General features: G+C 47.5%; 1 protein-coding gene across 1 annotated transcript in view; it reads left to right on the top strand.

Moving 5' to 3' along the window:
• Positions 1-22,739, top strand: part of itga8 (integrin, alpha 8) — a 103,491-nt gene that overhangs the window by 40,052 nt on the left and 40,700 nt on the right. The window contains 7 exon segments of the mRNA XM_056287023.1: positions 47-90; positions 1,455-1,511; positions 3,613-3,665; positions 4,428-4,633; positions 10,994-11,191; positions 19,913-19,958; positions 20,209-20,316. Of these exon segments, the coding sequence (XP_056142998.1) occupies positions 47-90; positions 1,455-1,511; positions 3,613-3,665; positions 4,428-4,633; positions 10,994-11,191; positions 19,913-19,958; positions 20,209-20,316 (712 nt within the window).

The following is a 22,739-nucleotide window of genomic DNA, read 5'->3' as shown; positions in this document are numbered from 1 at the left end:
ACTAACTTTAGCCTTTCCTTTTCCCTTTTGCACTTTTCACCCTCAGAGCTGATAGCCGGGGTTCCCAGGGGCGCACAAAACTTTGGATACGTGAGTATGGATTCACAAACACACACACACACGAGCAGACATACAAACACACAAAGACGTAGAGTCACACATACTACATGGGACACTTATACAAAATGATGAATCCATTTTGACATCATCAAGCATCAACATCCAGCCCACTTCGTCACCTTCTGGATTTGTGTACCAGCGCAAATATAAATATAATATTCTGTGGTATAATTTGTGTGTGGGTGCATTGGCGTGTGTCGAGCGTTAAACAGCGGAGTGTGTGTCGGAGTCTGTCCGGTGTTGTGTGGATCTGCGTTTTAGAGTGTTATCTTATGGGAATGTGTCCCCGGGGCTTGGCTGTGTCAGTCCTCCCTAATAACACACAGTTTCCGCCGCATGTGGAGGGAGGCGACCCCCCGTGACCTTGCTAACCCTTCCCCTCACACATGACCCCTAACCCCCCTAACCTGCAGCACTCCGAAAATGCACCGCGCAGCTCACATAGCATTAGCTTAATGTCCAGGGCATTGGCTTGTGTGACTTCCTGTGTATGTAGACGGTGATGCGCTTGTGTGTTTTGCATGTGTGTGTGTGTGTGTGTGTGTGTGTGTGTGTGTGTGTGTGTGTGTGTGTGTGTGTGTGTGTGTGTTCGTCCGAGGTGGGGCCGGTAGCTCACAGTAGGTGTCGGGTTATTAGGTACGCAGGTTGGCCCGGGGTAAGGGCCTGGGACTGAGTTAGCTGTCATCCCTGATTAGAGCTCACCTCAGTGGGAAGACTACCAGTCCAACATCTCCCAGAGTCAGAGGGCACCGGGACCTTAATTTAAGATTACGTACAGTTTTTGTGTTTATAGATCCTTGTCTGGCTGCACCAGCAAGTCCATTCTGATTTTGTGTGTCTCTCTCACACATCTGTAAGTGGGTAAACATGTATCCTTGAGTGTTTGCGTGTGCTTGTGTGTGTTTGTCTGCATGCACGTGCATGTGTGTGTGTGTAGCCCCTGGCTGTCTCCATGTGGTTGTTATTTTAGGTCTTATGAAGGAATTCGCACCCCCCCCCACCCCCATCTCCCCCCACAACTGGGATTAGAATGGGGGGGGGGGGAAGATGAGGAGAGAAGTGGTGAAGGCAGATAGAGAATAATGGTAGAGTCGGGCAGGGAGAACAGAAACGTTTTTCAGTTGAATAGCTCGCTCTTTATGCGGTTTCCGACAATGCTGTTCTGCATTTTTCCCGTGTGTCTGTTTGTCAGGCCGTTCTGGATGCTAACCTCTGTAGTGGTATGGGGATTGTATTTGATGTTTTATGAGCTATGCTGTGTGTGTGTGTGTGTGTGTGTGTGTGTGTGTGTGTGTGTGTGTGTGTGTGTGTGTGACTGTGTGTGTTTGTTTCAGGTGGCAATGATCAACTCTACCAACATGACCTTCATTCAGAACTTCACAGGAGAACAGGTAGGATCCACCATGTAACGCTCACAAACCCGCATGACAAGTACTGGATCTACTGCGTACCAGACACAAGTAACCTTGCGAGGCAGCTGGATTCACAATATCACGCAAATCCATTTTACCAGGCTTCAAGTTATGCGCTTGTGGCCGAACCACAGTGGTTTGGACCATTCAGTGTCGTATGAGGAACCACTGGCAGCTCAGGGCGTGGTTTAGGTGTGACGACAGCGAGGAGTGACTGTTCATTTAGAACAATGGAGGCTCCTAAAGAGGTTAGCGTAGACGCTGCTAGAGCATCGGTTATATCAGAACTGGAGGGTTTTTCATCATTGAAAGAAAGAGCAAAGAACGGCACTGAAGGCTTTTCTCCATGGTAAAGATTTGTTCAATCTTCTCCCGACTGACTTCGGTCAGAGTTTGATTTGATCTGATTGGTTGAAGTTAGCCCGTGATAGACAGATGGTTCATCCAGTCACCTGCCAGGTATTTTTTTAAAGTGCCTGCCCTTTTCCAAAAGGACAACTTCTCAGATGGTTCTGTGTAACAAAACCATCATACGCATCAGGTTAAGGGATAAGCGTAAAGATGGAAAGTTTACCCATAAATAACTCTTTACCTACCATTCCATGCTAGAACAATCTTTCATCAGAAGTGTGTTACATTGCCCAGGGAAACGGACAGGTAAGAACCCACAGACAGGAAGGTTACAGTAACACTCAGTTTAATGGACAAGGGCAGGCAGGGGTCAGTACACAGGAAATGAGTCCGAACAGGTGACCAGATAGATGAGGAGCAGGCAGCCAGACAAAACAGGTTCAAAGCTCAAGTTCTAGTTGCCAGGGTTTTCAGTCCAAACAGGCAAACAGACCTAACGAGGGCCAGGCAAGAGAAACAAGGTCCAGGAAACAGGCAGTAGCCTTCAAACACGGGTCGACTGGTAGAACAAGAGTTAGCTTGGCTGAATACACAAGACGATCTGGCAGGAGAGAAGGGGAACTAGGGGAGGATGTGCGCTAATGAGGGAGTGGGGAGCAGTGTGTTATGCACGGGGGGTTGACTGAGTACAAAACCAGGGGTAGGAACTGACAAAACAAGACAGGTGAACTTCAGAATAAAACTGGAAAGACAGGAGCATGCGGGTAGTGTTGCGGTCTATTCCGTTGCATACCAACACTGGGATCGCTGGTTCGAATCCCCGTGTTACCTCTGGCTTGGTCAGGCGTCCCTACAGACACAATTGGCCGTGTCTGCAGGTGGGAAGCCAGATGTGGGTATTTGTCCTGGTGGCTATACTAGCGCCTCCTCTGGTCGGTCAGGGCGCCTGTTCAGGGGGGAGGAGGAACTGGGGGGGAATAGCATGATCCTCCCACGTGTTACATCCTCCTGGTGAAACGCCTCACTGTCAGGTGAAACGAAGCGGCTGGCGACTCCACATGTATCGGAGGAGGCATGTGGTAGTCTGCAACCCTCCCTGGATCTGCAGAGGAGGTGGAGCAGCGACCGGGACGGCTCGGGAAAGGGGGGTAATTGGCCAAGTACCACTGGGGCAACAAAAAAAAAGGGGGGGTGGCTAAAAAAAAAAACTGGGAAGACAACAGACAATGACTGAGGTAATAGGTTGACTGATTCAAACTATGGAAGACAATGACTGCCGAAAATAACTGACTAAACTGGTAAACTAAAGTGGGAGACAGTAAAACGACTGACTGGGAGACATCGTAACAAACTGTTGGAGTAGAAATTAAACATCCTCATAACTAGCCATCTTGTTATAGTATACATCAAATGCTTCCAAAAACGAAGTTCACTGAGCTGTGTGTAAAAAGCACACGCACAGTTTGGAGCTAGCACATGACAAATTAGGCTCTGGGAACAGGTCTTTGGCTGGACCAATCTGGACTTTATTTTATACCATCCAAGTCTTCAAGTAACAATGCCTGGATTACAATTTTGAACTGTTTGTGTTCTCAGCCGTAGCGTCCCTCCAAAACTCACACTGAGAATCCACACGGATCTTCTCTAGCCGGAAGTTGACATGTTTTGAAGTGTAAATCTCTGATACGGGTGGGAATATTAAGGCTGTAATGTTGTGTCTGTCCCTCAGATGGCCTCCTATTTTGGCTACTCAGTGGCTGTGACTGACCTAAATGGAGACGGGTGAGTACACCCCCACACACACACACATACACACAAACACATGACAAAGGAGCTTGTTGTCAACAATAGGGGTGAGCAGCCAACGTGTCAGCCAATCACAATTGAGGGCCAAGCTGTAGCGACGGTAGGTAGTTTTAAATATTTAGGAATTATTTTAGACAATAGCTTAACATTTTAATGAACACTCAGACTACATTTTTAAGAGGGCAATGCAAGATTGTGTCTTTTAATGAAATTAGGTTGCTTTGATGTGAGTAAAGAAGTCCCTGAGGATGGTTTACGCCAGACCACTGGAAAGTGTAATTTCATACAATATCACATGCTGGTACGGAAATTTAGGGGCTAGGAGCAAAAAGCAAGCTGACAAAAATAGTGAAGACAGCCAGCAAGATTATAGGGAGCCCTCAGAGACAGCTGGTAGAGCTGTCTGCCGCACGAACCAGGAGGGAAGCAACGTTAATAGTTCAGGACCCTTCACATCCTCTGTTTAATGAGTTCGAAAAGCTTCAGGAAGGCGATGTAGGGTACCCACGGCAACGCGACACATCTTTAAGAGATCTTTTATTCTGTCCTCTGTGATCTCTAAACAGATGACTTTTTTTATTAGATACTAGTGGCTGCTGCTGTTTTTAATCATGTATTTATTGTTATTACTTAGCAGGCCCATCTATCTCTCCAACTCTCTATCTATCTATCTACACACACACACACACACACACACACACACACACACACTGACACATATATGTTGTGTATCCCCAGGACTGATGATGTGCTGGTTGGAGCTCCTCTTTACATGGAGAGGGAGATGGAGAGTAAACCCAGGGAGGTGGGGAGGGTCTACCTGTACCTCCAGCTGGCCCCGCGCACCTTCTCCGAGCCCCTCCCCCTCACCGGAACACACACCTTTGGACGCTTCGGCACTGCCATAGCCCCCCTGGGAGACCTCAACCAAGACGGATACAACGGTATGAAATGAAAGAAAGAGGAGGGGGGGGGGACTGAGAGACCGGTGAGAGAAAGGGAGTTTGAGAAAGGAAAGGTAGTTTACGAGAGAGAAATAAAGGAGAGAGGGAGACTCGGGGAAAAAGAGGGGGAAGTGGGGGAGAGGTAATAGAGAAGCAGGAAGAGAGAGCAGGGAGAAAGGGAAGGTGTAGAAAACAGAACGAGAGAAAAAGGAGAGACTAGAGAAGCTGCAAGAGGGAGAGAGATCGGAGAGAACAGAAACAGAGAGAAAGAAGGAGAGGTAAAGGAGTGAGTGGGAGGAGAGAAACAGAAAAAAAACCCGAATAGAGTCGCAGTGAAAAGTAAAGCGAACATGACACAAGGAGGAATTTCATTCAAACCAAGCTTGTCTGTAATTCAGGGTGACAGCTGTTACGGAGAGAAACGCAGAGACGAGGTTACAGACAAATACCAACTGACAGAATCCTCTTATCCTCTTATGTGCATTACCTCTTTCCTCCTCTCCTGCTGCTTTCTCTCAGAGGCCATGTCCCTTCCCGTTTGGCCCGATGTTTCCAGGTAGACACGATGACAGGCAAATCCTTTTCTGCGTTTGCTGTTTGCTGTGGCTTTCCGGCTGTTTTTCTTTTTTGTGTCCTCTGGCGGAGGAGATCCCATTAGATGCTCTGCTATAGGGAACACTCACAGCACATCAGCCAATCAGGAAGTGCAGTGTTGAAAGGTTGTCTGTGTGTGAACTCGTTACTTCCTGTGATGAAGATGATGAGGGTTAAGGCTCTTTGTGTGTGTGTGTGTGTGTGTGTGTGTGCGCGCGCGTGCGTGCGTGCGTGCTTGTGTGTGTGTGTGTGCGTGTGTGTGTGTGTGTGTATGTGTGCCGGAGTTATTTTTAGTTCTCCAGATGTTCCTTGAGATAAAATCATCTGGAATTTTCTGTGCTGGAGCCCGGAGTTCATTTCTCTTCTCTGTGTTTGTTTTATCTTCACGTTGATTTGAAGAACACATACAAAGAACATATGCACACACACACACACACACACACACACAGCACACATGGTATGGCCTGGAGTCCAAATGCTCTTGGTGGCTGAAGCCTGTTGCTTGTTGCTCTAAAAAGGTGGATCAATTGTTGTGCATCTGGCCCTCATATGGCAGCGGTCCCGCTGATTTATGAATTATTTACTTACGGATGGTGTGTGTTAATGTGTGCGTTGGAAACACTTGTCCCTCCCACCCTCCTAAAGCCTTTAACCATCGGATCAATACGCCGTAGATCGATATCGGAGCTTTCTGGTGAGAGGCAAAAATCACGTCGGCTTGCGTGTCAGGATGTGACCGAGTCTCTCCGGACTCACTGACGCAGGCCAAGAGGAGATATAAAATATAAATCCCGCGTAAATCCTTTCTGCCCCGGTTCGGATTCAGATTATGAGTCAGATTCTTATCCTTAAGTGCCTCGGAGAGGAACGGCTTGGTGAAAGTTGATCTAATAAGTACATCTCTCTCTGTCTCTGCATATTCACGTCACATTATGTTGTGGAGATGTAATGGCAACGCTCCATCACTCTTAGTCATTGACATTATTTAGCTAGCTTTCTTCTGTGTGTGTGCATGTGTGTGTCTGCGTGCATACATAAGTAGATGTGTCTCTCTGTAATTGCTGACAGACCCCCTCACACTGATGAGAGACCTTTTTTTTTCCTCATAGAAAAAAAATCTCATCAACATTTTTCAACTGTCTCATTTTCAGCTGTTAGTTGTGCTTATTTCATCTCATGACAGTCTGTCCGTCTTTTTTTCTTTTTTTTTTTTTAATCAACCAACTGTGGCTTTCTTGTCACCATGGGTTGTGGGATGTCTTTGTGAGTTTTTGTCTGAGAGCAGCGATCCATTATGGTGCCGGTCGGACTGATCATGCTGGGTGTTCCCGGGGCTGTCTGTCCAATGCAGTAGATGTCTGAAATGTGTGGGATGTTAAATGCATTTTCACATCATTTGCAGACATTTTTTTATTCGAGATTTTGTCATGTAGCTACCCAGTTATACACACATTTATGCACACACTCATACACACACACATACAGTATACACTTGCCATAGACACATGGTTGCAATTTATCCTCTCCAACCCACAATCCGCTTCATGTGGAACCAGTTGTTTAGGCTGAGGGCGAGGGGGTCCGGAGACAAACAGGATGTCTAGAGGTGTTTGGACAGTTAACGTTGCTGGAGGGACACAGTCGAACAGGAGAACGCTTTGTGGGGACACCGAGAGGGCAGAGAGACGAGACAAACAAGCGAGTCGGCCTGAGGGAACTTGGGGTGATTTCCCATCTTGAAGTCCGAGTACAAGTACAAGTTTTATTGACAAACAAGTAAGTTTACACCAACACATTCTGATCCCACCGCGTCATGTATTGATGCGCTTGACAAAGTGTTCGGGCTCGAATTACCGGGGGGGGGGGGGGAGAGAGCTCGGCCCCCCTGAAAAGGACATGAACTCCCCTGAAAGCCTCCTTTGAGAGATTTAGGGGGAGCTCTGAAACGTCTCCATTTTTATGTCACAGGTTATAGATTTTTATTTTTCTGTACATTAAGGTTCCTGAAATGAATAATAAAAGTAAAAATATGCCAACGTTGTGTTTATTTGCTCATTATCTTTCCATTTCCAAACATTTGTCTTCACTATGATAAACATAATGATAATGTCTATCCCTGATGTGGCCGTCCGTGCGTGGGCGCGCACTCATATCACCACGTTTACGTCACCACTCGAACCTCTTCTCTTCATGGAGTTGGCTAGCTGACAAGATGCCCTGTGGTCGCTTCTGCTTTAAGTTAAGAATCAGGGAATTACTCGCTTGATCTGTGTGTTTGTGAGGACTGGCTCTAGTCCTGTTTACTTGACGTTTTTGTTGACTGTTCCCTAACTGTGATGCAACTGGTCTATTTTCCCCCCCTTTTCTCCCCCAATTGTATCTGGCCAATTACCCCGCTCTTTTTGAGCCGTCCCGGTTGCTGCTCCACCCACTCTCTGCCGATCTGGGGGCGCCCGGACCGACCAGAGGAGGCGCTAGTGCAGCGACCAGGACAGATACCCACATCTGACTTCCCATCCACAGCCACGGCCAATTGTGTCTGTAGTGACGCCCGACCAAGCCGGAGGTAACACGGGGATTCGACCCGACGATTCCGTGTTGGTAGGCAACGGAATAGACCGCTACACTACCCGGATGCTCGCAACTGGTCTATTTTGTTTTTATCAGCTTGACTTGCATGACGTAGGATAGGCTAGCCCAGCGGTGGCTAACCATGTGCCATGGAGAGCCATGTGTATGCAGGTTTAATTCCAACCCGACGCCACAGCAGGTGATTTCACCAATACATTCTTCCAACAAATCACCTGATGTGGAGTCCGGCTGGAATGAAAACCTGCATACACATAGCCACCCCTGGGCTAGCTTATAATATAGGCATTTTGTGGCATGTCCGCTTCCGGTGTCTTCCGCTTCTGGTGCGGGAAGATGGTGGCGCGAACTTAGTTTGCAGCGGCCTCACCCAGTATCGTCCATGCAGTGTCTTTCTCCACGTCTGCTTTTACGTTGGTGTCTTCGTTTGATGGCTTGGAGAGCTGGCGCTGGACCGGCTGGGAGACCAAGCTCTCCTAGCCGGTCCCTGGTGGTTCCTGGTCCCTGTGGGCCCAGGGACCACGGCCCTGCCCGGAGCTGTGCCCGCAGAGGAAGCACCGAGGGCGACATGACAGGACGCAGAAGCGGGGCAGGCTATGCTAACTGCTAGCCCATGCAGACCAGCAGTTCCGACAGTCATCCTGGCTGGCATTCGCTCTCGTGGACAGTGATTTTTTATTTTTGCTTAGTTTTGGATATGTGTTTAGTTTGGATATATGTGTTCTTGTAGTTTTTCGATATGTGTTTTTGTCTTTGTGTTGCACTGCTGTGGGCTGGGGGAAACGATATTTCATTTCATTTCATGTACGCAAGTACATGACGTGAAAAGACAAAGTGTTCCCAATTCCTGATGTGTGCTGTGCACCTTCTTTCATGTGCGGTATCTTGTGTGGCATTGATTGTCATGTTTAATTAGGCCTGTGGTGTTTCAGTTCTATTTTTGCAATGTTATGAGCATAAGTGTGATGGGTGCTGTATTGTGGTGTATCATCACCTCCAGGATGTTTTACTATGCAGTAGGCGTTCGCGTGTTGTGTTTAGAGTGTGGTTGTTGTTGCTAGCCTATGTTTTGTGTAAGACCAACAGTTGAGGCTGTGGGCATGTTCCGACGTTGTCATGTGATGTAACCTAGGTCTGGTCTGTTTAATGTCGCGACACTTTGTCAGTAGCGTCATGTATGACGCCGTCGGATGAGAACGAGCTTGTTTGCACTCAGTAGCAATTTGTCTTCAGGTTATTCAACAGAAAGACACAAGAATGTGGACACAATGTTTAAAAGACGAGAAAACGAATCTAAACTAAGAGTGTCTGCACAGTGTCTACTGCAGAATGTCTACATGTTTAGGGTGTCTCGATGCATGCTCAGTAATCCATCTTTACAAATCCCAGAAAAGTCTCATCAGTTCATCTGGATATAAAGTTTAGTGGGAAAATGTTCCGTCACTTGTCTAAACTGAGACCTGACGAAGTGATGAAATTTTTCCCTAGTAAACTTGGTCTCCAGGAATCAGGAATATTTATTTGTCCGGGTGAACTGATCAGCCTTTTCTGGGATACATATTTAAGAATATCAAAATATTTGTAATAATGTGTCACAATATGGTCTGCAGAGACCACGAACAGAACGAGAGCAAAGCACAGTGGCGGCTGTCCAATGGCAGCATCTTCAGTTTAAATGTGCATATTCCAGTGTTGTACATGTATGTGGATGTAGTATATACATAGTCGGGTCGCGGGATGCTGGAGCCTATGACTGCTGGGATAGGCTCCAGCATCCCGCGATGCGAATTCGAGGCTTAGATAATTTATATATATATATATATTCACGTTTGCGTGTATGGATACCTGACCGAGCCCATGGGGACTGAGGTTCAGTCACGCCAGCCAGGGTAGAGGAAAAGAGGAAGGCTAAAGAGGAGCTTTATGGATGTGGTGAGGGAGGACATGCAGGTGGCTGGTGTGACAGAGGAAGATGCAGAGGAAAGGAAGAGATGGAAATGGATGATTCAATGATCCTAACGGGAGCAGCCGAAAGTAGTAGTAGTAGTAGTAGTAGTAGTAGATTGTGTAAAAATAAATAAAAATGATGGAACTGCTGATGACATTGTGTTTGTGTGTGTGGGGGGGGGGTTAAAACAATCTGTCTATAGCCTATATAAAATACCTTTTGATGGTCATTCACAAACTGCCCACACAGTGTACTCTGAGTAAACAGGTAAGCTGTACCCATGGTAACAACAATTGCATGAGAGGGTAACACGAACTCATACCTTAATCTTAACTGCGTTGGGTTCGAGTCGGGTTCGGACATAAAAAACAGAATGCCTGTGTGAGGGCAATTCATATTTGATGTTTGCTTACTTTTAATCTTTCACCATGACCTTGCATTGCTTAGATGGATTCTTGAAGTCCATGTGTAGTAGAGCAAAGGTAGTCTTATAAAGTGTCTTCTCCCAAAAAAGGGCCTGTTGTTAACTGTTGGCAGTATGGGAGACTCACTGAGTGTAGCAAGTGTGTACACACTAAATGGAGAAGTGGCCTTGGTGGATTAGAACTGGAAGACATGAGATAAGGAGGTGGATGCATCTGTTCATGAGCATATATTAAAATCGTGTGACAACACTAAAGATTTTTGTCTCGTTCCTCGTTTCTGTTAGTGTGGAATTCAATAATTGCCACGACAGCCTGTCTGGTTCAGGTCAGGCTCGGTTACTTTGCTTTCGGGCTCGGTGGGTTCGGACAAAAATGAGTGGCCCAAGCCTCACTCTAACCTGCATGTTTGATGGGGCTCCCCAGAGACAGAGAATTGTTGCTATGGCAACTTCTGCCTGTACTTTGACCTTTTCCTGTTGTGAGGTGAAGTTGGGCATGATTGGTCCATACAGTCCACAGCACTTGGGTGACTAGGAAGTAGAGCAATGGCTTCAACAGTCGCCACTCAGAGACAGAGAGCATTTTAGGAGGGGAAAGAAAGAGAAGGGATGGGGAACAGGAATGGAAGTGAAGGGTGAGTTAGAAATAACTGTGGCCAGATCCCCCAGTGCAGGTAAAGGAAGACAAGACCCTCATCCACTCGTTTTTTTTTCCAATCTGTTTTTTTCCTGCTTTCTCCCTGTATCTCAAAGGGGCCCTAACCCCACTGATGTCTAAACCATGCGTCTGTGTGTCGTCCCTCAGATGTGGCGGTGGGCTGTCCGTTCGGAGGAGAGGAGCGAGGTGGACGAGTGCTGATCTATAACGGGAGGAGAGACGTGATCACTCAAGGCTTGTCGCTGAGCCAAGAGCTGAGAGCAGCTCGGAGCCCCATCAGCAGCCTGCCGGGATATGGATTTACTCTGCGGGGAGGAGGGGACCTCGACAACAACCAGTACCCCGGTATGTTCCCAAATATCGGTACCCCTGAATCAGTCATTCTCATGCTGCAGTCACACCAAAAGCTACACGTTGCTTTATTCACACCTCAGGTCCCCCAAACCAAGTAACTCAGAGTTACTTGGTTTGCTACATCTTGAATAGTACTGCCACAGTTTCTTGGCAACAAGTTCATTTGACAACACCATTATAAAGCATTAGCAAGAGCGACTCTGTGCTTTCAAAGCAAATAAAAACTTAACCAGAGAATCCAACAAGCAGATCCTTTCACCACGCTAATTCCCTCTTTTTACGGTCACTGTGTGACACCATACAACTCAGGATATGCAGAAACAGCACAAATCAATATGTCCTCCATGTTGTCTTCTCTATGCCAGTCTTGACCTCAGCGGGGGTGTGGCCTTGTGATACCAAACAAAATGATTGGCTGTCATTTTGTCGCTTCGGGGGACTTTGTGGCGTGACTTGAAAAATGTTCAACTCGCAGCACAGAGTTGCGTGGCATGACAAAGTAGGCAACAAAGCCACAGAGATGCGGCTTTCAATTGACTTTTCAGTCATTCTTGCTGCCTTGTAGCCTTCGATAGGCTGAGGACTCAGTCTGGTACCTTGGGGTCTCCCAGTCTGGTATTTTGGGATTCCCAGTGCTGCTGATTATGTATTCTGGCAGGTGGTTAATTCCATTCATCTGTTTTGTAATGTTCAAAAACTCCTGAGCTGTGTCTGAGTGTTTCATACTACATTATGCTAATTTTAGTTTCCTCGAGTTAGTATGCAAATGTAGTATGTGAAAGGTATGTGTATGCGTACTCCACAGACGAAAATGTTAAGTATGGCGCTTATGGTCACTGAGCAATCCAGACCGAACCATGATGACTTCCTGCCTTTTTCGTTTCCATGGGAACAACTGGCCAGGGAACATTTTTCAAAGTAATGCAGTGGACAACAAAGTGGGAGGAGCGAAAACCAGCATTGGCGAATTCGAATGTTTTTTTTTTTACATGATAAAATGTGTTTTCATCACAAATTAAGAGCTCAGACTATCAAAATAGATGAAGGAAAGGGGACGGAGTTGTTCTAAGTGTCAAAGTTCTTCGAAAGTTTTGGACTCTGAATGAAAAAGCTTTGAAGCAAAAGTTAGCCGCTAAGCTAAAGTTTTTGAACGTTTACTGAGCTTGCTACTGAATCAGTGTATTCCTATGGTTACATAGTGACTTTGTGGCCAAGCGTATGAATTTAAAGCAGTGATTAAAATTGAGCCGAACTACATGTGTATACGGTTGGTTTTTTTTGGGGGGGGAGTCCCCCCACCCTTTTCTCCCCAATTGTATCCGACCAATTACCCCACTCTTCCAAGCCATCCCGGTCGCTGCTCCACCTCCTCTGCCGATCTGAGGAGGGCTGCAGACTACCACATGCCTCCCCCGATACATGTGGAGTCGCCAGCCGCTTCTTTTCACTTGACAGTGAGGAGCTTCACCAGGGGGACATAGCGCGTGGGAGGATCACGCTATTCCCCCCAGTTCCCCCTCACCCTTGAACAGGCGCCCCGACCAACCAGATGAGACACTAGTGCAGCGACCAGGACACATACCCACATCTGGCTTCCCACCCGCAGACACGGCCAAACGTGTCTGCAGGGACGCCCGACCAAGCCGGAGGTAACATGGGGATTCGATCCTGTGATCCCCGTGTTGGTAGGCAACGGAATACACCGCCACACTACCTGGATGCCCTGTGTGTGTACTGTTTTAACTCACACCCTCCAGCCAATCAGAGAACAGTATTCTATGTGACCATGGTGTAAGAATGTAGAATGTACCAACAATGCAGACACCGCTCTTGATTAGATGGCTGGAATACCAGACACAACAGATGAATGTATCTGGTAGAATAGAAAACCTGTAGGACTGAGGACCTGATTGAGAACCACTGCCCTGTACTTGTCCTGCCTGCTCCGTTCCACCTCCCTCTGTTCTCTATTATGGCCTACATTCTTTCTTTGACTTACATTCTTTCATCACTATCCTCTTGTTCCAGCGGCTCTCCTAAGCGCTCGCCTCCTCTACATTATTCATCTCTGCATTTCATGCCCTCCTCATCCTTTTTCTCTGGTAAAGTCATCATTCAGAAGCAGGGGGCTAGAAGGAGGAGTGCCAATGAACTGTTGCCACATCCATTCTCCAGATAGTTAGCTTGGGATGAGAGACATAGAGATGGAGAGAGAAAGTGAGGGAGAGAGAAAGTGAGGGAGATAGAGGAAAAGAGAGGGGACGAGAAACTGCAAAATAGAGGGAGAGAGAGATGTAGATGGAGAGAAAGTGTACTACAGTACTCTTTTCTCAAGACCTTCAAACATCACTCAACGCTGCTAACACAGGACATACACAAACTGCCGAGTATTCTATAACATGACGTGTGGTGTCTCATACTGCTGTCAGACTTTATCTCACACCATTGCTTTTTGGCACATAGTAAAAGAGCTCGAGGATCACCGGCGGGATGAGCTCGAAGGTTTGAGCGAGAAGGTGCTTCTGTGCTCGACCGTTAACTTGAGATTGTGCATTCGAGAGAAGGAAAAAAAAAACAGGTCTGTAAATCCACTTTTTTATGGCCTAATTTTCTCCACAATTTGGGACCACTCAGCATACCTCTGGCTCTGGCTGGCTGGCCGAAAAGGAGAAATTGTTAAGTTTTTTTTTATTCCTTCCTCTACCCCTAAGACCCCCCTCACCCCTACCCCCCATCCCACAATCCCAGCTACCCCCTTCTCTTTTACTTCATTTCGCTGTAATAACAGATTTGTTCATTCCACAAACAGGATATCTAGAAATACACACACATGCACTTGCACACACACACACACACACACACACACACACACACACACACACACACACACACACACACACACACAAAGGCTTGTGATCAGTTTCACTGGCATCTGGAGAGTGTGTGTTGAGTGTGTGCCAGACCCTGTGCAGGCCCACTACAAATCAAAGACCCTGAATCAAACGCTATGTACTGTAAATACACGCACGCACGCACGCACGCACGCACGCACGCACACACACACACACACACACACACACACGCACGCGCACACACACACACTCTCACACGTGGGGGTTACAGGTTTACTTGAAACTAAGGCTGGTCGAGCCCCCTTGGGAGCACTGAAGGAGGAAGTGGACTTGAAGCTCATGGGTGGTAGAGTCGTCAGCCAACACACACACACACACATACACGGACACACACACTAACACGTATGTGAGGTTTGTGCCGTGTGTCATTAGAGAGCTGGCTGACGGAAGTGACACGCACCACACACAAATACACATGGTCTGTCGTTAGCGAGGCAATAAAGTGACACCGTTCAAAGGAGCCAGAGATGTTTGATCAGCATTATAAGAGGTCTACACAGGCATCTGTGGGGCCTCATATAGCCGCCATATGCCCCCATCTGCATTAGACCCCATTATGCTACGGCAGGAGCATGAAGATGGAGAGAGAGAGAGAGAGAGAGAGAGAGAGAGAGAGAGAGAGAGAGAGAGAGAGAGAGAGAGAGAGAGAGAGAGAGAGAGAGAGAGAGTGAGAGAGAAACACAGGGAGTAGGAAAGGGGGGGAGACAAGTCAAATCCCTTTTCAAGTTTCTTTGTATTGCCTAAAATCAAAGAGGGCATTACATCCACACAGTGAGGAACAGGTAGAAACACTGTCCTGGTGGTGTGGCGGTCTATTCTGTTGCCTGCCAGCACGGGGATCGCCGGTTCGAATCCCCGTGTTACCTCTGGCTTGGTCGGGCGTCCCTACAGACACAATTGGCCATGTTTGCGGGTGGGAAACCGGATGTGGGTATGTGTCCTGGTCACTGCACTAGCGCCTCCTCTGGTCAGTCAGAGGCACTTGTTCAGGGGGGAGGGGGAACTGGGGGGATAGCGTGATCCTTCCACGCGCTACGTCCCCCTGGAGAAACTCCTCACGGTCAGGTGAAAAGAAGCGGCTGGCGACTCCACATGTATCAGAGGAGGCATGTGGCAGTCTGCAGCCCTCCCCGACGACACCCTCCATCCTTACACCCTTGAGTCAAATGAAGAAGTTCTAGTGGAGTGATGATGATGATGGCCTTGACATGGCTGGAACGCGTCGCACTTTAGATGTCCATTTGAAATAGCAATCCAGTTTAGGCTTTTAGATTTTGGCTGTGGGTGCTTTGGCTCTTTATTATTTCTTCCACCCTGTTTCCAAAGTAGCATGTCCATCGAATGACTTGCAACATATTAAATGAAAATTCAGGATTTCTATAATTTGGGGGGGGGGGGGGGGTTGTAGGTTTTCCATCATACATATCAGTTATGATGTAATTTTGCTTACCAGCTTTATTTAGTAGATTTTGGACAGGGGACCACCGCTGGACTCAGCTTTACAACGGTGTCTTATGGGGCAAGTGAACTGGAGTGTTAAACATGTCCTTTAAACAACAAGCCCCCCCCCCCTACTGTCTCAGTCAGACTGTGTCCATGACTGTCCATTATCTATGACTTCTCTGTTGTGCTGGTCGGCTGCTACTTGTGTGTGTAGGCTGCTACTTCCTGCAGGTTGAACCAGGTAGTAGATCAGCAATGTCATCCACCATTGATCATATTAGACATTTCAATAACTTTTAACTTTCACTTTGGGTTTTCACTTCCAAATACCAGATATTTGGTTTAAATTGGATTTGCTCAAACATGTTTGACACTCATGTTCACTTGTCCCAAGATGCCATTATAAAGCGGGGGTCCCATGTGTAAAACCTCTAAAATGAAGCTGGTGAGTAAAATGATGTCACAACCGATACGTGTGATGACAAAAACTTTGAAAATAAGACCCAGGCTGTAAAAGAACAGAATTATCCTTTAATCCTATGGCAGCATCCTTTTAACTGTTTGTTTCTTGCATTATGCATCTGTAATTCTCTTCTCTGTAGGGCTGCATGGCTCAGGAGGTAGAGCAGGTCGTCTAGTAATCGGAAGGTCGCTGGTTCGATCCCTGGCTCCTCCAGAGAGCATATCAAAGTGTCCTTGAGCAAGACATCGAACCCCTAACTGGCACCTTGCATGGCAGCCTCTGCCATCAGTGTATGAATGTGTGTGAATGGGTGAATGTGAGGCATACACTGTGGAGTACTTTCAGTGGTCGGTAGACTAGAGAAGTGCTGTATAAATGCAGTCCATTTACCATTAATTGCCTCATCTCTGGCGGGATGAAGGATGCTGTAGGAACAGCGCTGGGTACAGGACAAGGGCGATGCAGGAGGAGGAGGTGGAGAAGAGGAGCTTTGGTCTGGCTGAGGGTTAAGGTTAGGGTCAGGAAGATGTCAGAGCGCTCAGTTAATGTAAGGCTGGAGATCAGCCTCAGCCACGGGGGAGTCAGATGTCAGCGGCTGTTGAAGTTTAACCTGTCAATCACTCAGGATTTACTGAGAGTCACTAAGGTTGTGCGAAGTAACTAAGAAGGTCATTTGGTTGGTAAGTAGGTGTGAAAGCTTGGCTATTCAATGCAACTGGTTTTTAATTCTTTACATTATAAAAACTGCACAGCGGCCAGTAACACATTGAACGATTCCACTCAAAACTCATACAGGCATCCACATCGTTAAAATCCTCATCCCCGCTTCTGGGTAGGATGGCGGTCTATCCCGTTGCCTACCAACATGGGTATCAGCGGTTCGAATCCCCGTGTTACCTCTGGCTTGGTCGGGCGTCCCGACAGACACAATTGTCCGTGTCTGCGGGTGGGAAGCCGGATGTGGGTATGTGTCCTCGTCGCTGCGCTAGCGCCTCCTCTTGTCAGTCGGAGTGCCTGTTCGGGGGGGCCTCCCACGTGCTATGCCCCCTTTAGAGCAGCAACTGGGACGGCTCGGAAGAGTGGGGTAATTGGCCAAGTACAATTGGGGAGAAAACGGGGGGGGGGGATCCTCATCCCCTTTTTTCCATTGACCTTTGACCCTTCATCATTGAGCCCAGTCCCCTCCAAGCCGGTCTGCAAAAGCAGGAGGACAGTGACAGGTTGACAGTCCGTCTAAACTCAGGGTGAGGCCCGTGTTTTCACAGCACAGGACAGATGGCGCTAAGTTGACTAGCTTGGTTAGCTAACAAACCACCTACAGTACCTGCCATTAGCACGATTTTGGTGTGCATGTGTGTGCGTGCATGTCTGGGTATGTGTCAGTGTGTTGCCACACACACACATACACTAACCTCAAATCACCAGTGGCAGGCATGCCTTCCTGTGTGTAAGGAAATAGGATTGACTTGGATTGGGAAAGTGGGCCGTTATTTGATTTAGCCCTGAGGTGCAGCCATGCGCGCACGCCAACGCTCACACACACTTAACCCCAGCGGTGCACTTTCTTCCAATCAGTCTCATGTCCTACTTTGGTTTTGAGAGCAAACAAAGCATTGGGATAAAGTGTGCAGACATCCACTGTATGGCGCGCACACACACATATACACACACACACACACACACACACACACACACACACACACATACACACACACTATGGCCAAAGTGGAGTTAGGTTTCCGTAAGTCCGACAGCGGGATGGACAGAGGAATTTGAAATGGGAGCAGATTTCTTCTTCTGGACATATGAATTCCAGGCTCTCTCTCTCTCTCCATCTCTGCAATCTGTTTTTCTCTTTTTCTTCATGTTAACCCCCACCTTTGTCTCCGCATTTCCAAATCTCTTAAACCATTTCCATCTTTCTTACCCCCTCTCTTTCGATCACTCTCTTTAGATCACTCAGTCTCTGTCTCTCTCTCTTTGTCGCTCTCTCTCTCTCTCTCTCTCTCTCTCTCATTCAGTCTCTTTTCACCCACTTTCTCACCTCCTCCACCTCTGAAAGCACACCTTGGTTCTGATGGTTTTCACAGAGTGCGGCTTAAAGGCAAAGTGCACAAGCCGCCAGCCTTTGTTTTCTTCTTCTCCTTTTTTTTGCTCCCTACTCTATCCTTTCTACCTTTTTTCCCATACCATTTTGACTGCCCTCCCCCTAAAATGAAAAAACAGCCATTGCCATCCCCCAGCCTATCAGACATCCCCGAGGTCCCCTTCTCATTGCAGGCACCTCAGTACAGTACACACACACACACACACACACACACAGAAATGAGCGATTGCATAGACAGACACACACTCACAAATACAAACAGACATACATTTTTGCACACACGCATTTACACACCCGCATCCCAGGGGAAGGGGGACGGGATCTCAGTGTTTAATGTTGTGGTTTCAGGGGGACTCGGTGACTGCTGCCAAAGGCAGAAACAGATGTGGCTCTCGTATAATCAATTAGCCCTCCTCTCTCCCTTCATATACACAGCGCAGCAGAGACACACAAAGACACACAAAGACAGAGAGTCGCACGGACGCTGTCAAAGACTGACAGAGGCGGCCTGTTAGTGGAGGCCCCAACTGGCTCCGCCCGGCTGAAAAGCAGGATGCTTTTAAGGTATCCGCATGAAACAAGCCGGTGTAGTATGGCTGAACGACAGGCTGGTTTCTCACAGAGCAGTGTTGAACTAGGCCTCCTCTCTCCCCCGAACACGTTCGCTCAGCTGCATCTGGAAGAGGGGGTCTGTACCCATTAAGTCCCACGCTAGAATTCCACATTGTTTTAATCAGCACTGCTGTGTGTGTGTGTGTGTGTGTGTGTGTGTGTGTGTGTGTGTGTGTGTGTGTGTGTGTGTGTGTGTGTGTGTGTGTGTGTGTGAGTGTGAGTGTATGTGTGGTGTTTCTGTATTGTGTGTATGTGTGGTGTTTTTGTATTGTGTGTGTGTGTGATGTGTGTGTGGTGTATTTGTATTGTGTGCGTGTGTGTGTGTGTGTGTGTGTGTGTTCGGTGTGATGTGTGTGTGGTGTATTTGTATTATGTGTCCCCCTAACCCTAACCACAGCTCTATTTTAAAAGTCGGCGAGCCAATTAAATGTGTGTTCATCACAAGCTGCATGAGATTGAACAACATGTAGCGATGTGTTGCTGCTTAGCGTTAGCATGAGAATACATAACATGTAACGGTGTTGCTGCTTAGCATTAGCGTGAGAATAAACAACATGTAGTAATGTGTTGCTGCTTGGCGTTAGCAGTCGTGGCCGGTTGCTATGTGGGCTGTTGGAAATACTATTGTTGTTTAGCAACATGTGATTGGGGTGATGTGATCGTACTAATGGCACTGGAATGCACTGTGGGGTCCCTCTCTCACAGCATGCACACATGTATAAGAATGTACACACACGTATGGGAACGTATGTACACGAACACAAATATAAATACAAACACACACACACACACACACTCATATCTACAGACGTACGTACACACGTTCACACACCCAGATTTTATTTGGGTTTCAGTTTGAATCAAGTCATGATTATTTTCAGAACTTCGATTGACATAAAACCAAGTGTGTCGTGTGTGTGCGTGTGTGTGTGTTAAATGTGAGAAGTCTGTGTTTGATGAAGATTGCTGGAGACCTTGAAATCAGTCCCATCTGTGGCATTCTTTGAATCGCTCTCTCTCTCTCTCTCTCTCTCTCTCTCTCTCTCTCTCTCTCTCTCTCTCTCTCTCTCTCTCTCTCTCTCTCTCTCTCTCTCTCTCTCTCTCTCTCTCTCTCTCTCTCTCTCTCTCTCTCTCTCTCTCTCTCTCTCTCTCTCTCTCTCTCTCTCCCTGCACAGATTTGATAGTCGGGGCGTTCGGCGTTGGCGAGGTGTCCGTGTACAGGTAAGAACTCAGGCTGTGGTGAGGTGGACAGTTCCACACAGTCTATTTAACATAACTCCACCATGTGCACTGCAGATACAAACAAATGTTTGTTTATTTTGAATGAATCCCAAAATCCCCATGTCTTCATGAAACAGTTGTACCTCATACAATAAGTATGTGTTGGTATGTATGTGTGCATATTTTGTGTGTTTGCATGTGTGTGTGTGTGTGTGCGTGTGTGTATGTGCCTATCTGTATTTGTGCACAGGGCTCGTGCTGTAGTGTCTGTAGAGGCGGAAATGATCCTGACTCCTCGAATCTTAAACCCTGACGACAGACAATGTCACCTGCCGGACACTGATATCATGGTTACCTGGTGAGCACACACACACACACACACACACACACACATACACACACACAGATAATCCTTTTCACCCCCCCCTTTTTTTCTCCCCAACTGTATCCGGCCAATTACCCCACTCTTCCGAGCCGTCCTGATCGCTGCTCTGCCCCCTCTGCTGATCCGGGGAGGGCTGCAGACTACCACATGCCTCCTCCGATACATTTTGAGTCGCCAGCCGCTTCTTTTCACCTGACAGTGAGGCGTTTCACCAGGGGGACATAGCACATGGGAGGATCACAATATTCCCCCCAGTTCCCCCTCCCCCTCGAACAGGTGCCCCAACCAACCAGAGGAGGCACTAGTGCAGCGACCAGGACATATACCCACATCTGGCTTCCCACCCGCAGACATGGCCAATTGTGTCTGTAGGGACGCCCAACCAAACTCGAGGTAACACAGGGATTCGAACCGGGATCCATGTGTTGGTAGGCAGTGAAATAGACCGCTATGCTACCCGGACGCCCCTTTATATAGCACTTTACTAGTCTACAGACCACTCAAAGTGCTTTACAATATATGCCTCACGTTCACACACATTCATACACTTATGGAGGAGGCTGCCATGCAAGGCGCCAACTTGCTTATCAGGAGCAGTTTGGGGTTCGGTGTCTTGCCCAAGGATACTTAGACACCCTCTCTGGAGAAGCCGAGGATTGAACCAGTGACCTTCTGATTGGTAGACGACCCGCTGTACCCCCTGAGCCATGCCTCCCCCACATTAATGAATTGATGTTGGGGGAATAACGCCAACGCGGTGATATCAGATCGTGCGATGGAAGTCCTACAAAGAAAAAGGCATGGATGCCGTGTCCTGTTTTTGTTTTGGTTGATTAGACCTACAGAAGTGCCACATGTTGTGGTGCGCCGTCACACTGAAACAGATGCACATCACACACGTACAGGGGACAGAACGTGATGAATGACCTTCCATTGTGTAAATTTTAACCCCTACTTGCACGTGTGTGTGTGTGTGTGTGTGTGTGTGTGTGTGTGTGTGTGTGTGTGTGTGTGTGTGTGTGTGTGTGTGTGTGAGAGAGAGAGAGAGAGACGGAGAGAGCGAGACAGAGAGAGAGAGAGAGACTGTCTCTGGCTTCCCTTCACCATGTTCACTTCCACAGAACACACAGAATTCATATAACCTTAAAGTTCAAATTTATGGAACGCTGCAATTAATTTGAAACCGCATGAAGTGCTGTGTTGATATTATTATGGCTTCTGTGGGTCCAATTTGAACAGTCTGAGGGCAGGGTCAGTAGGAGGGAACTGGTCTGCTGCTCTACCACACACTATTGTTGGTCCATTCTTATTTGTGCTGGAACCGCGGTACGACTATTTGGATGGGAGAAGGTTGTTCGGTTAGTTGCGGTGAGTGTGTATGTGTGCTTTTGTGCATGTGTGCATGTGTGTGTGTGTTGGCAGGACCTGAAAAGGGAATAGGGTTTTGGGCAGATTGACAGAGAGCGCTAAACTGTGGAATTCTGTCAAAACAAAATGTAGCCTATTTAAATAAACTGCCCAGCTTTGGTCGGAGGTAAGGAATCAGACAGGACACCACAAAACATGGAACACACACACACACCACACACACACACACGAGTGCACACAAGCGCACACAAGCACAGTTCAGACACACACGGCACAGACATAGTGAGTCAAACAGCAGCTCTTAGAATTATGGGATGTCTAAGTCTCTGTGTTTCCAGGGGGTGATGACTTTGGACAGCTCAGCTGTTTTTCCTGTGGCGGCTGTCTAAGGGGGGGGGAGTAAAGAGATGGAGGAATAACAGGGGTGGCTACTTAATGACTGCTCTTGTTCAGAACATTTTTAGCAAGCTGACTCGAATGGGGAAGGGGAACGTTGTGGCGGTTTTGTGTGTGTGTGCATTTATGCAGGGAGGGCTGGCGGTGTGCACAGGGTGAAGGGGTGGACATGCATTTGGGGGGTAATTATGTATAGTAATGAGTAAGCATGCAACAGAGCTGTTATCACTGAGATAGTGGGTCATTTCCGTGCAACATACTCTCGAGTTTGATGCACAGTGCTTATTATGCTCACACACGCACACACACACACACACACACACACACACACACACACACACACACACACACACACACATACAAGAGGCTACATTAAAGATGCATGACACTACCTGGAGAGGCTAACATGATTTTAGGGAGCATTAACGAGAGAGTGAGAGAACGGTATTTCGTCGGTCACTAACAACTGGAAACACACACACACACACACACACTCACCGACACAGCATCCACACCGAGACGCCAGGAAGGGACCAGCTACCTTATCATTATTGCATCAGCTAATGGTGTTCCTAATTAACAGCAAACACTCGAGCCTCCGCACTGTCTGCATCTTTGTCATCAGGACACAA

Source organism: Lampris incognitus, chromosome 9, assembly GCF_029633865.1.
Source record: "Lampris incognitus isolate fLamInc1 chromosome 9, fLamInc1.hap2, whole genome shotgun sequence".
NCBI lineage: Eukaryota > Metazoa > Chordata > Actinopteri > Lampriformes > Lampridae > Lampris > Lampris incognitus.
Note: the sequence above shows the minus strand (reverse complement) of the source record. Positions and strands in the feature narration are given on the sequence as shown.